This window comes from Sabethes cyaneus, chromosome 1, assembly GCF_943734655.1.
Source record: "Sabethes cyaneus chromosome 1, idSabCyanKW18_F2, whole genome shotgun sequence".
Taxonomy (NCBI): Eukaryota; Metazoa; Arthropoda; class Insecta; order Diptera; family Culicidae; genus Sabethes; species Sabethes cyaneus.
Genome location: NC_071353.1, coordinates 44,791,322 through 44,803,105, shown reverse-complemented (window position 1 = coordinate 44,803,105; position 11,784 = coordinate 44,791,322). Strand labels below are relative to the sequence as shown.

General features: G+C 39.3%; 1 protein-coding gene across 1 annotated transcript; it reads left to right on the top strand.

Annotated features, from left to right (window-relative positions):
* The first annotated feature begins 1,611 nt into the window (after nt 1–1,611).
* On the top strand, nt 1,612–3,605 carry LOC128732550 (uncharacterized). The gene is made up of 2 exons (XM_053825822.1): nt 1,612–1,716; nt 2,985–3,605. Exons 1-2 carry the CDS (start codon nt 1,612–1,614, stop codon nt 3,603–3,605), a joined length of 726 nt encoding a protein of 241 aa, XP_053681797.1.
* The last annotated feature ends 8,179 nt before the right edge of the window (nt 3,606–11,784 follow it).

Sequence of the window (11,784 nt, the reverse complement as noted above, 5' to 3'; positions counted from 1 at the left end):
ACTTGAGAACTAATCAAGCAAATGGAACCAAATTTGGCATGTGGGAGATTTTGGAGTGTTGAATTTATTTTACGATAGTTAGAGACCTCTCACCCCTGTGGTAGGGAGATATGGACTCTCATACAAATAAAACAGAAATTTTTGCGAAACTCAAAAACTAATCAAACTCGAGAAATTCGAGACTATTCCATAAAACATTAGTCAATACAAGACCACAAAAACTATCTATAGTAACACTAAATCATTCAGGACGAGATGGTCGCGAGTGTTGCCGGTGACCCGCCGTCGGAAGTGCAGCCCACTGGGGGGGCTTGCAAAACTCGGGATTGTGACAAAGATCATCCGAGATTCATGATTTATGTACAACACAGGTTAATTTGTGGCAATACGAAGTTTGTCGGGTTAGCTAGTCACATATAACGAGAAGCAAGGTAGGAATCCAGTAGATTACGTCATACCGAAATTATTTTAGGTTAGATACCTTGAAATCTCTTTCAACTAAATGTGTAGTAACGCACGCAGGGTACAGCTAGTTTAGAATAAAACACAACGCATTAATCTTATAGTAGCGGTATCGACTATTCCACCTAATCAAATGGGTTCATCTCTTGCCTTTGAACTTTTCTACCTTTGAAGGCAAATTTGCAATTTCGCTTGATTCGAACAAAGCAATACATCGAAGTAACATTTCCCATTTCCCAGATTATTATAAAACTCATCGGAGAGATGATTCAACTTCGATTCAACGACTTGTTGGCCGACAAAAACCAAACTGCAAAACTAAATACATTGCCGTTTCGATTCGCACAATCGCGATAGTTAATGTGATTAATTTCCAGCGTAAATGTGCAAATTTTTTGTCAGTTCTGCTTCACCACTGCTTCGTACATGATAGTGATGCATATGCTGCATAACATCCGCTGATATTCAACGCCCAAAAGGTAAATGATTGTGCATTTTTTTCGGTACATGATCGACCAAGCTCGACGACCGGAGCTCGAAAAAGAAAAAAAAAAGAGACTCGCGGCAGTCGCCGACCGGCTCATGTTTCCCCGCACTTGAGGCGGCGGCAGGCCGCATCGTGTTGTAAAGAAAGCTTAAACGTAACTTTTCTTCCGGTGAGACCGACGTTTTCCGACAGCCGGTGGGTACGTGGTCGCAACATTTCGAAGAGAGCGCGAGAGTGGCGAGAGCGCCAGCGTCGATTCGCGCCCGCGATCGCGGATGTGGTCGTCGTCGTCGTCGTCGTCGTCGCCGCCGCCGTCGTCGGCAGCCTTATGTGCCCATGGAGAAGATCCCCGGAGAATGCGAGAGCCCCGTCGTGGAGCGCGCCACTCTGACTGCTGGAAAGTGGGGAACAGCCGCAGCCCGGCCCGCAGAAATCCCGGCACAGGCTTATAAACACCTCGACGTCGAGACGAAAATTGTCAATTTGAGTTTAGTTCCGTTCGGATGAGCATCTGAAAAGCAAAAGAAATATAATCGCAATCCGTGAGTGGTGCGCAAGAGGAAGTGTGTCCTGTTTTTCAGTTTCGTTTCGATTGTTTGGATCTGCGATTTACCCGTAATCGCAGTGGAAATAGCAGCAGGAGCAGCAACAGCAGCAGAATCATGAAGTTACTAGTTTGTGTGTTTAGTTTATTCGCCCTGGCGGCCGCCCAAGACAGCTTCAAGGAATGTCTCGACAAGGATTCGATATCCTGTGTGCAAATGATGGTACGAAATTTGAACTGATTGATGAACTTTTTTTTGGATGTTTAGTGTGACAAGTGTATGGAATAGAGAAGTGGTTGCAGGATAACAGCTGACGGTATTGGTTTATTATTTAACTGATCAACGGTAAAATGAACGGTTTGTTGTAAGAAACAAGAGCTCAAACGATATGTTTCACCACTGGAAAGTTTCTCATGCACATTTAGGAGTACTAAAGCTAATAAGTTAAGCTTGATTGAACGGATTAGTTGGAGCGTGTAGGTGACAATTAAAGGCCGATTATACGTGTAAAGTGAATCGTATTAGCACCGACTTGACGTTTTTGTAATGAATAGCTCTTTTCGGTGGAAAAGCAGATCGGATAATTGAAATAACAAGGGAAATCGTATTTCCGATACTTGATTTTGTGCACCGGATGCCGTTCAATGGGGATAATTGGATCGTCAGTTGAGCGAAAGTATCGAGATATTGGAAACAATTCGTGAAAAAGTATTGAATTTGATTTGCTCGTTTTCAGAAAAGTGTTTTAAGTTACCAATAAACCATAATGTGACACGTCATGAATTGAGCTGATTCCCAAAAATGTAGACCAATTGAAAAGGAAAAGTCGAATCGAAATTTTTGCCTCTTGTTTTGAAATAAAAACTGCTAATTTCACAACACTTTTAGTAGTTGAGGACATCTGTACTGCTAATTTTTGATTCGTTTCCTGGTGAACTGCAGAAATTGGTTTCCGGAAAATGATGTTGCTCCTAAGCTTAACTGAAAATTTATGGTACAAAAATATGTCTTATAAGAATATTTCGACTTAAACGAGTGGAAAACCATTTTTAATTTAGTTTTCACACATCCATGTGAATACTTTAAAACCAGTTAACATCTAATTAGGTTTACATTGCTTTTTTCGGTAAAATTATTATAATGAAATTATCGGGACTTGGGAGCAGCTGGTGATGGTTTCTTTCTTTCTAGAATATTTTTATATTTTAGTTAATTTCCACACCAAAAAGTTATAAATAAATTTATTAATTGACATTGACAGATCGTCTGCTCCATCAGCCTAAACCCAAGAAAAGGAGAAAATCTAAATTTATATCATTAGCACAACCACCAATGAATGTCAGAGTTGAAAATAAAACTCAGTTTCATGCATACTACGTCCTGCAACCAGTACTGTTCCGAATTCATTATGAGTTTTTAGCAATTTAACAGATCTTTTTCCTCCTCCAGACGTTTTCTAACAGCAATTTCTTTCTTTCGCCAACTTTCAGTTTTACCGTCGAGCGCGCGAATTCTTTGACCAACCTCAGATCAGCCTCGCAGGTGGATTGTCATTCGTGAAAGCCGCCGGACGCGATTCTCGCTCGTTTAACGCCGACAGTGCCATGATCGAATCCGCCAACAATGTGGAAACCCGCGAGGAAGCACTGGAAAGTTACGTGCTCGAGCGCACCAAGAACTTCTTCCAGGAGCGTTCGCTGAATCTGGACATGGCCAATGCCGCCCGTAGCCTTTCCACCGTGATTCCCGAGGACGTGAAATCGTCGATGCGAGCCATGGTTTCCGAGGCTCGTGGCAAGAAGAAGTTGCTCAAGTCCCTGCTGCCGATTCTTGGCCTTGTTAAGCTAAAGATCGTGGGTCTGGCCATCTTGGCTCTGTTCGGCATTGCCCTGATCGCCAAGAAGGCTTTGATCGTGTCCGTGATCGCCCTAGTCCTGTCCAAATTCCTATTCCTGAAGAAACTGCTGTCCAAAAAGGATGACTCTCACAGTGGTGGCTACCACGGAGGTTCTTCCGGATGGGCTGAATCCAGCGGATATGGCGATTATGGTTCCCACAGTCAGCCTGCTCACTCGATCGCCTATGCCGGTCACAAGCCAGTCCGAAAGTAAACAGGCGCCATAGAAGGAGCGGTGACCGTTCCACACCAAGAAATCCCACGCACATCCATTTCATCGCGCATGCGCGCGTGCTCACACGTACCGAAACTATAAGCGCAATGCTTAGGAAAGAAAGAGAACGAGACAAACTAATTTATTGAAATTATTTATTACCATTGTTTTTGTTCGAACATTAATTTATTATTAGCATTACGGGACTTCTTCTACCCATTGTTGAGATTGTTTTGTTTTTGTGTTTAAGATCTTTTTCTCTTAACTTTTCATCATTTCATCAGCTGCATTTGACCTGTATTCCTTACGATGGGTTCCTCGTTATTAGAGGGGTCCTCCAAACTCTGTAAATCTATACCTACATTTACACATTCTAGTCTTTATTTTACCTACCAAGGCTGATTAAGGTAATTTGATCAGTGTCAAAGAAAGTAAAAATAGAAATAATTCGAGTCTTACATTGCTCATCTTTCCACGATTTTAACATTCTTTAATCTATTCTTTTCGCAAGGATTCCCCACTAAACTCTAATTCATTAAACCCACCCAACAATCCATTGCTAGGTAACTCTAAAACCAGTAGTCTGAACTTTTCCTAAATTACCTCTTTCTACTACTTTTTATCTAAAAACTATTTCCGCTGACCACCTACACTCACACACACAATCTTTCACTCTTCTTTCCTATCTTTCTATCTAATTTTTCTTTCTCTTCCTGTCAAAGTTCTTTCCCAGTTTACCGCTAGTGATTTGCTATACTTTCCAATGGATTTCTTTGCTCAAGCTTGGACTCGTTTTCCTTTTCTCGACCAATTTCGCACTACCAAAAGTAGCGAATCATTGAGTCCAAGCAAAAGAAATCAACTGATAATCCCCCCCATAGAGGAATCTCTACAGAAAAGAGAGAGAGCCCCACACTCCACGCTGAAATACTGTTATTATCTCCTTTTATGTACCAGCTAATGGAAGCAATCTTCCCGTGCACCTAGTGCGATTCTATAGTCTCTTACTACCGCTCGCTACAAAACGCCCCTAAACATACTCTCCCGACCCGCCTGCATGCTATTATCACTTCACCAATATTCCACCTCCCTAATGTTGTTTAATTTTTCACACTTTTTCTGTTCCACTAGAGAAAAAGAAAAGAAGAAAAAAACATGTGAAGAAAAAAAAAATACTTGTGAAAAGCACTTGTAAATAAAACAGAAGAAAAAAGCAATGACAAGCAATTTGCAAAACGAAATCCCCCCGCGCTGACCAGCAATGCATTAACCGGAACTAGACCAAAAAGAAACTCCCCTCCACCTCCACCGTTTCGCCGCGCCGTGCAACCACACTGCATAAGCTAAAAGAAAGTGAAATCTTTTGACCTATCTCGCGATCCCTCGTTTAGATTTATAATTCCGTTACAGCGGTAAGCATGTCTCTCTCCAACGTTAACAGCTCCCCGCACTAACGGTGCTGTAACTCTGCAAGCTAAAAGTCCCCCCTTGACAGATGACATTCGGATCGAGCGATCTCTTCGCGATTACCATTACCAACCAGTGCGACTCTACTGTTTACGTTCGCGCAACGAGCCGAGGGAGAGGGTGTCAAATATGTATTTTACACTGCGAAAGTTCACGGAACCTTAAAATTGGGCCAATGAACTCGACATCGAATTTACTTTCGATTCCAACCGCAACTGGTTCGCGTACGGCGAGTGCCCGAGACCCAACCGGGCTGCTCGGCTCAAGAAAAACTAAGCGACGAACCGGCTCCGGCTTGATCGTACATTTGATTGCTCGCCTGCTGGCGGACCGGAAGGGGCCGGAAGGAAGCCGGGGCGGGGCGGGGCGGCTGGAAGAAAAACTGAACAACAATGACCCGAAACTGGTTTTCGGTCTGGTGTTTGCGGCCATGCCCGCTGCGTGGTACCGATTCCTGCGATTATTCGACGGAGCTAGGCCCGTAATAGACCGTCGGTTACACACCTTAATTTATGCTATGGTATTTTAATTTTAGTTTTTTTTAAATTGTCATTCCCATTCTGTTTTTTCCCTATTCGGTTGATGGCGTACGGTTTAGTGACAGTAATTCGAAAGTTTTTAACGATGCGTTCATTTCGTGAGCATGCGCCGGTCAAGATTGAAAACGGGAATTTTATTTATATCAAGACACTATTCAATCAAATAATAAAACGGTTATAAAAAATTATCGCGTTCAATAAACTTTTATGCTTTCATAATTAGGATTTTAGAAGAGCCAGTTTCGAGAGAATCTAGTTCAAGATATGTTAAATGTTGATGTATAGATTGACGTTACATAAATCATTGAATGAAAACCGAAAAACCCGATTTAATCCACCTATTGGTGAAAGGAACCTTTGTTATACCAACTGTCATTTGAGACAGAATTCGACACGCCAAGAACATAATTCAATTTTTTGATAACACTATGGTAGTTATCATCAATACATATGCATGTCTATGTAATATACTGATAAATTTGTATAATATTTGAAATCAATCAAAAAATCGTGTGCAAAGTTATTGGGCAGGATTGATATTAAAGGGGGACCCTCACTGGAAAGTCGAAGAACTTGTTTGTTTTGCATTTCCAGAAGCCTTTTATCTTCAGAAATGTTGAGCCCAAAGTATTTTTCAGTACCTGGTCTCGTTGAGAATTAACAGTAAAACTGTGGGATCACTTGAAGGAAAGTGCAGTGCTGTACAATAGTTTAAACGCGCTCTCCTCGAAACCATATGTTTTCAGCGATGGTGCGTGTATCTCAGTATCTAGAGGACCGATTTGGCTGAATTTTTTTGACGTGTAAAAATTAATTATCTAAATTGTGACGTAGCCACTTTTCGAAATCTCAATTTTTCAATTTTCGTTGCACTTAAAAAAAATCGTTACATTTCGCTACCAGTGAGAGATAGATAGTTACTATGTACAGAAAAGTTACTTATTTTACTATGTTCTACAACTTTTGTGGAGATACTGTACATTTTTGGACGCATTCAAAAAAACAAAATTTTGTATCATCCTAATAGGTAGATTTACGGTCACCCTAATAGTGTAAAAAGTTGCACCATAAGTTTTAAATAAACTTTTCCAAAGACACACCACATGGAAAATGAAGCATTTTTACGCTAGAGCACATGATCGCGTTTTTTTCTATTTGGTTCATATTAGTAAAGTTTGCTTAAATAATTTCATCAATGTTTTTCAAATAACTTTTGACTGGTAAGGCCTATTCTAATAAAATTTAGCAGATATGTTCACAGCGTTAAGGCCTCTCGTTTGATACTAAAATAATTGAAATCTGATTAATTATCTGGTTAAAATTGTAAGAAATAATTGTAACTTTTATTATGCTGTACACGACTGCTCATAACTTTCAAATTAAACATCCAATCAAAAACAAATTAATAGTGATCCATGAGGCTATATTACCTGCCAAATGAGACTAATAGCGCATAAATCGGTTTGGCCATCTCTGAGAAACGTTCGACTAATGACACCTTGAAAAAGCACATATTTAAGCATAACTTTTGAACCGCTTGATTGTTTGCGATAAAGTTCTCCCAAAAAATTTGCAGTAGCAAGAGCCTTCATTTGATACTAAAATTGTTGAAATCGATTAAGCGGTTCCGGAGAAAATCTTGTCTCGTAATTTTTACATTTTTGTTTATAACTTTTAAACAAAATGTCGGACCGCAAAACAATTCAATATTGATCTACAAGGTGATAGGGTAAGAACCCCACAATTCGCCCTCACCCCAGAATTCGCCCTCCCATTGGTATTCCCGTGATTTAACTCAATATATTGTTGAATTATAAGTTGTTAGTTCAATTTATATTCAATTTAACTCAGTTTTCAGTTATTTGAATAGAATTCGTTGTGTTGTTTTATGTATTTTAATGATTTAATGTGGTTTGAAAAATAGGTATTGTATTTAAGACGCGATTTTTCCATTCTCAAGAACGAGCACGAAAAATAAAATTGAGGAAAAGTAATGGAAAATCGTATCTGCTTTCCCATGTTTCGCATCAATTTGGTTAGATCTGATTCAAATTTCATAATTGTGCTTTTATTTTAATATTTTATCGCAATTCTGCTGAAAATAGAACATAATGCACTGGGCGAAAACTGGGTACTGTAAATCATATGAGTTCCAAAATTCGCCCGGGTCGAATCTGTATATACTTAACCGAACTTACTGCGTGAACCAGTTTTCGCCCTCATCTATCAAACATATACAAATATGCCACACATAAGCAAAAGCAAGTCACAATCGATTAGTTTGTTCGCTGATTTATGTTTATCAAAATGGTGAGTAAAAGTATCGAATAAATGATATTTTGATGCAGAAAGCACATCATATCTTCATTTGAATTCATCTAACAAAAGAATTACCTGCTAAACATGGGCTAATGGGGTTTCTACCAAACGAAATGTTAAATTAGCAATAAACGACATCGAAATTGATAATAAGGTTAAAACCGCACGATATAAGTAATCATTATATAAGGTTTTTTGAACTACTAAAATAAACATTGTACCATTCCGTATGCACTGAATTGTATTTATTCGCCCACATATCAATAGTGAAAATGAATTCAACAAATGACCAGAAAAAGAACCAACAGGACCATTCATTTTAAATATCTTTAACGAGTGTCAAAAGTCTTATTTTATTGCAATGAAAATAAACATTTAGTAAAAACCCACCTTCTCTGTGTTTTTTTTTTTTCATTTTACTGAATCAAGTATCAGGAAGTGAGCATGTTCAGTTTATTTCAGTTTAGATTTACATTTAACGAATTCCTGATACAAATTGATTGCCATATTAAGCACTGAAGATTATGTCTATATCTTAACGTTAAATAATAGTAACAACAATTCTAACATAATAATTGAGGTTATTTGGGAAATTTGCAACAAATAACAAGTGGGCGAATTTTGGATCGCTATGGGCGAAATGTGGTACTAGAGGTTCCTGCTCAAAATTAAGTCTTTTACTATCAAATTTCAATTTTCACTATTCCGAAGAGCCAAAATAGATAGAATATTAATATATAGTCATACTTGTCTGAGTTCAGGGCTGATTTTATAATAATATGGTGATTTATTCATTTTACAGCATAAAAACCTGATAAAAGGGGCGAATTCTGGGGTCGTTACCCTAACACCTTTCAAATAAGCGTAATAGCAAACGAATCGGTTCAGCCATCTCCGAGAAACAGATGACACACACACATACACACACACACACACACACACACACACACACACACACACACACACACACACACACACACACACACACACACACACACACACACACACACACACACACACACACACACACACACACACACACACACACACACACACACACACACACACACACACACACACACACACACACACACACACACACACACACACACACACACACACACACACACACACACACACACACACACACACACACACACACACACACACACACACACACACACACACACACACACACACACACACACACACACACACACACACACACACACACACACACACACACACACACACACACACACACACACACACACACACACACACACACACACACACACACACACACACACACACACACACACACACACACACACACACACACATTGCTCAATTCGTCGAACCTTATCGATTGGTATATGTGACTCGGTTCTCCGGGCCTCGGATCAACTTCGTGTTTTTCGACCAATTTTTAAGGCGGAACCGAAAGTGGCTAACGTTATTGTGTTAGTGCGACAAACACTGTACTGTACATCTCATGTGTTCGTTAAAAACCTAAACGTTTATTTGAATATTGCATTAGTATTGGTAATATATGTCAAATAGCGGAGCTTGCAAACATAAACAGCTGATCCGCAGCCAACCGCACTGACTACAAACATCCCGAAAAAGGGTTTGTTTTCTTTATCAAGGCATTCCGATTCAATCAAAATTAACAGCAGCAACTGAATAATGCGCAGGATCACTAGGATGTTTAATTAATCCACTTGCATTGGATTGCGTTTTTGATTCCTGCGTTTGCGTTTTGTTTGTTTACTTCACTCTAAGCTCGTCGATGCGGCGAAAGTTGAAAGCTCTTTGAAGCTCATTGATGTGACGAAAGTTTGATACTGTGTTGCTGCTTTTTCGGAAATCGCTAGTTCAACGAAATATGTGCGCAACCAAATATCTATTAACTATTTCCAAATTATACATTGGTCGCTTTTATGAACACGTAATGATCGATATGATCAGTTAAATTTATTTTCCATTAGCAATTATGTTTTGCTGAGCGTTTATTGATACATAGCAGATCGATAAATTGAATTACAAGTTTTAGGAAATCATAACAGCACTGGAAGCACTGATTACGTGGCGAAAGCGTGCTCTGCCAATACAGATGCATTTTTAAGGCGCAAAACAATACATGCTTCGAATGGTAGCCATTTACCCAGCCATCTTTGAGCCACTTTCGGTTTCCCCTTAAACCTTTGTTATAGTATAACAAAGGTAAATACTTTCAGGATTGCATGTCGAACTGACGTGTGAATACGTAAAGTATCATTACAGCAATTCCATAAAAAAGATGTATAGTAGGGTGAGGCATAAGTGCGACATTTGAAGTTGTCATCTTTATATTATGAGATATAAAGAATCACAACAATAAAATATATTTTACATTTGTTTATTTTTATAAAAATATAAACAGGCCTTTTGGCACTACTGATACCCTAAACCTAAAATCTACGTGTTAGTGCCAGGAATCAAGTTTCTGGAAAATTTCTGGAGGTCAAGCAAGTTTTCCTGGCTGTAGAATAACGATAATGCACTATGGGCAAAAACAAGCGAAAAAAAGGATGCAATTAAGGTACGGCCTGCAGGCTGATAAAATATAGGTGCTTTTATGTAAAATTTTCCAAAGAATCTCGTGGTGCTCACCCCTTTCCTGTTTGCCTTCGGGAAGTGCCCCATTTTGCTCATTTTCCCCTATTTTTCACATTTTTTCACACTTATTGGACTATACCAAGATACACTTCGAGAAAATATAACTCAAAGACCTGAAATTTTTGTTTGTAAAAGTCACCAGAATCGAATAGACTTTACCCCATTTAGTTTAGTGCACATTAATTTTATTACTTGGATTCCCGTTTGATACGCTCGGCTTGGTAACGCGAGTTCAACCAAAAAAAATATTGTGCTCTAAACTAAACGGGATAAGCCCTATTAAATTCTGCGGACTTTTTTACTCAAAAATATCAAGTTTTTAAGTTCTGTTTTCTCAAAAACTTGCTAGGTACAGCTTAATTAGTGTAAAAGAATGTTAAAAATAGGGGAAAATGAGCAAAATGGAGCGCTTCCCGATGGCAACAGGAAAGGGGTGGGCACCACGAGATTATCCGGAAATTTTTACATAAAATCACCTATATTTTATCAGCCTGCAGGCCGTATCTTAATTCCGTCTGTTTTTCACTCATTTTTGGCCATAGTGCAATGCCTTGCACTTATTTCATTTTCATTTATGAATGACGGAAATTAAAACGATTAGTCGACATTTTCTTCTTCGTCGCACGAAAAAACGTAAGAAATTTAGCTGGTAGGACTTGTTTAATGATAAAAAGCATTTAAATAGATGTCACTTTGAATGATCGCGTGTGATAGACAACAAACTATAATACTAGGGAATAACTAGTTTTGCATTGTGTGTGATAAAAATGCTGATATTTTTAATAATTTGTGTTGGATAGGACGGGAATAGGCAATTACGACGAAGCAGCAACATACCCTGTAAAGCGATTGGAATGGAGTTGCAAATCGGTGATTGTGCTAAAGGTACTGTTCGCCGATGCGGTACACGCAGAAATGGACCATTACGTAGAACATGACTTTGAGCGTATAAATTGAGGTTCGCGAGTAGACATGGGCAATCCACATGGGCGACAGCCATTGCTCTGATCACATCGCGACGAGTGTTCAAGAGGTCAAGATCGATGAATCTGCAGCATTGTTCATAGCAGGGCAACTGAAAGGGGTCGTTCCAGGGCAATTTCCGAAGCGCGAAACGAACGAATCTGCGCTGCACTGACTCGATTCGGTCAATTCCATTTTGGTAATAAGGACTCCACACTGGAGCACAGTAC

Coding starts and splice junctions, on each gene's coding strand:
- LOC128732550 (XM_053825822.1), top strand. CDS start 1,612: ATGAAGTTACTAGTTTGTGTGTTTAGTTTATTCGCCCTGGCGGCCGCC. Junction 1,717..2,984: donor TATCCTGTGTGCAAATGATG/GTACGAAATTTG, acceptor GCCAACTTTCAG/TTTTACCGTCGAGCGCGCGA.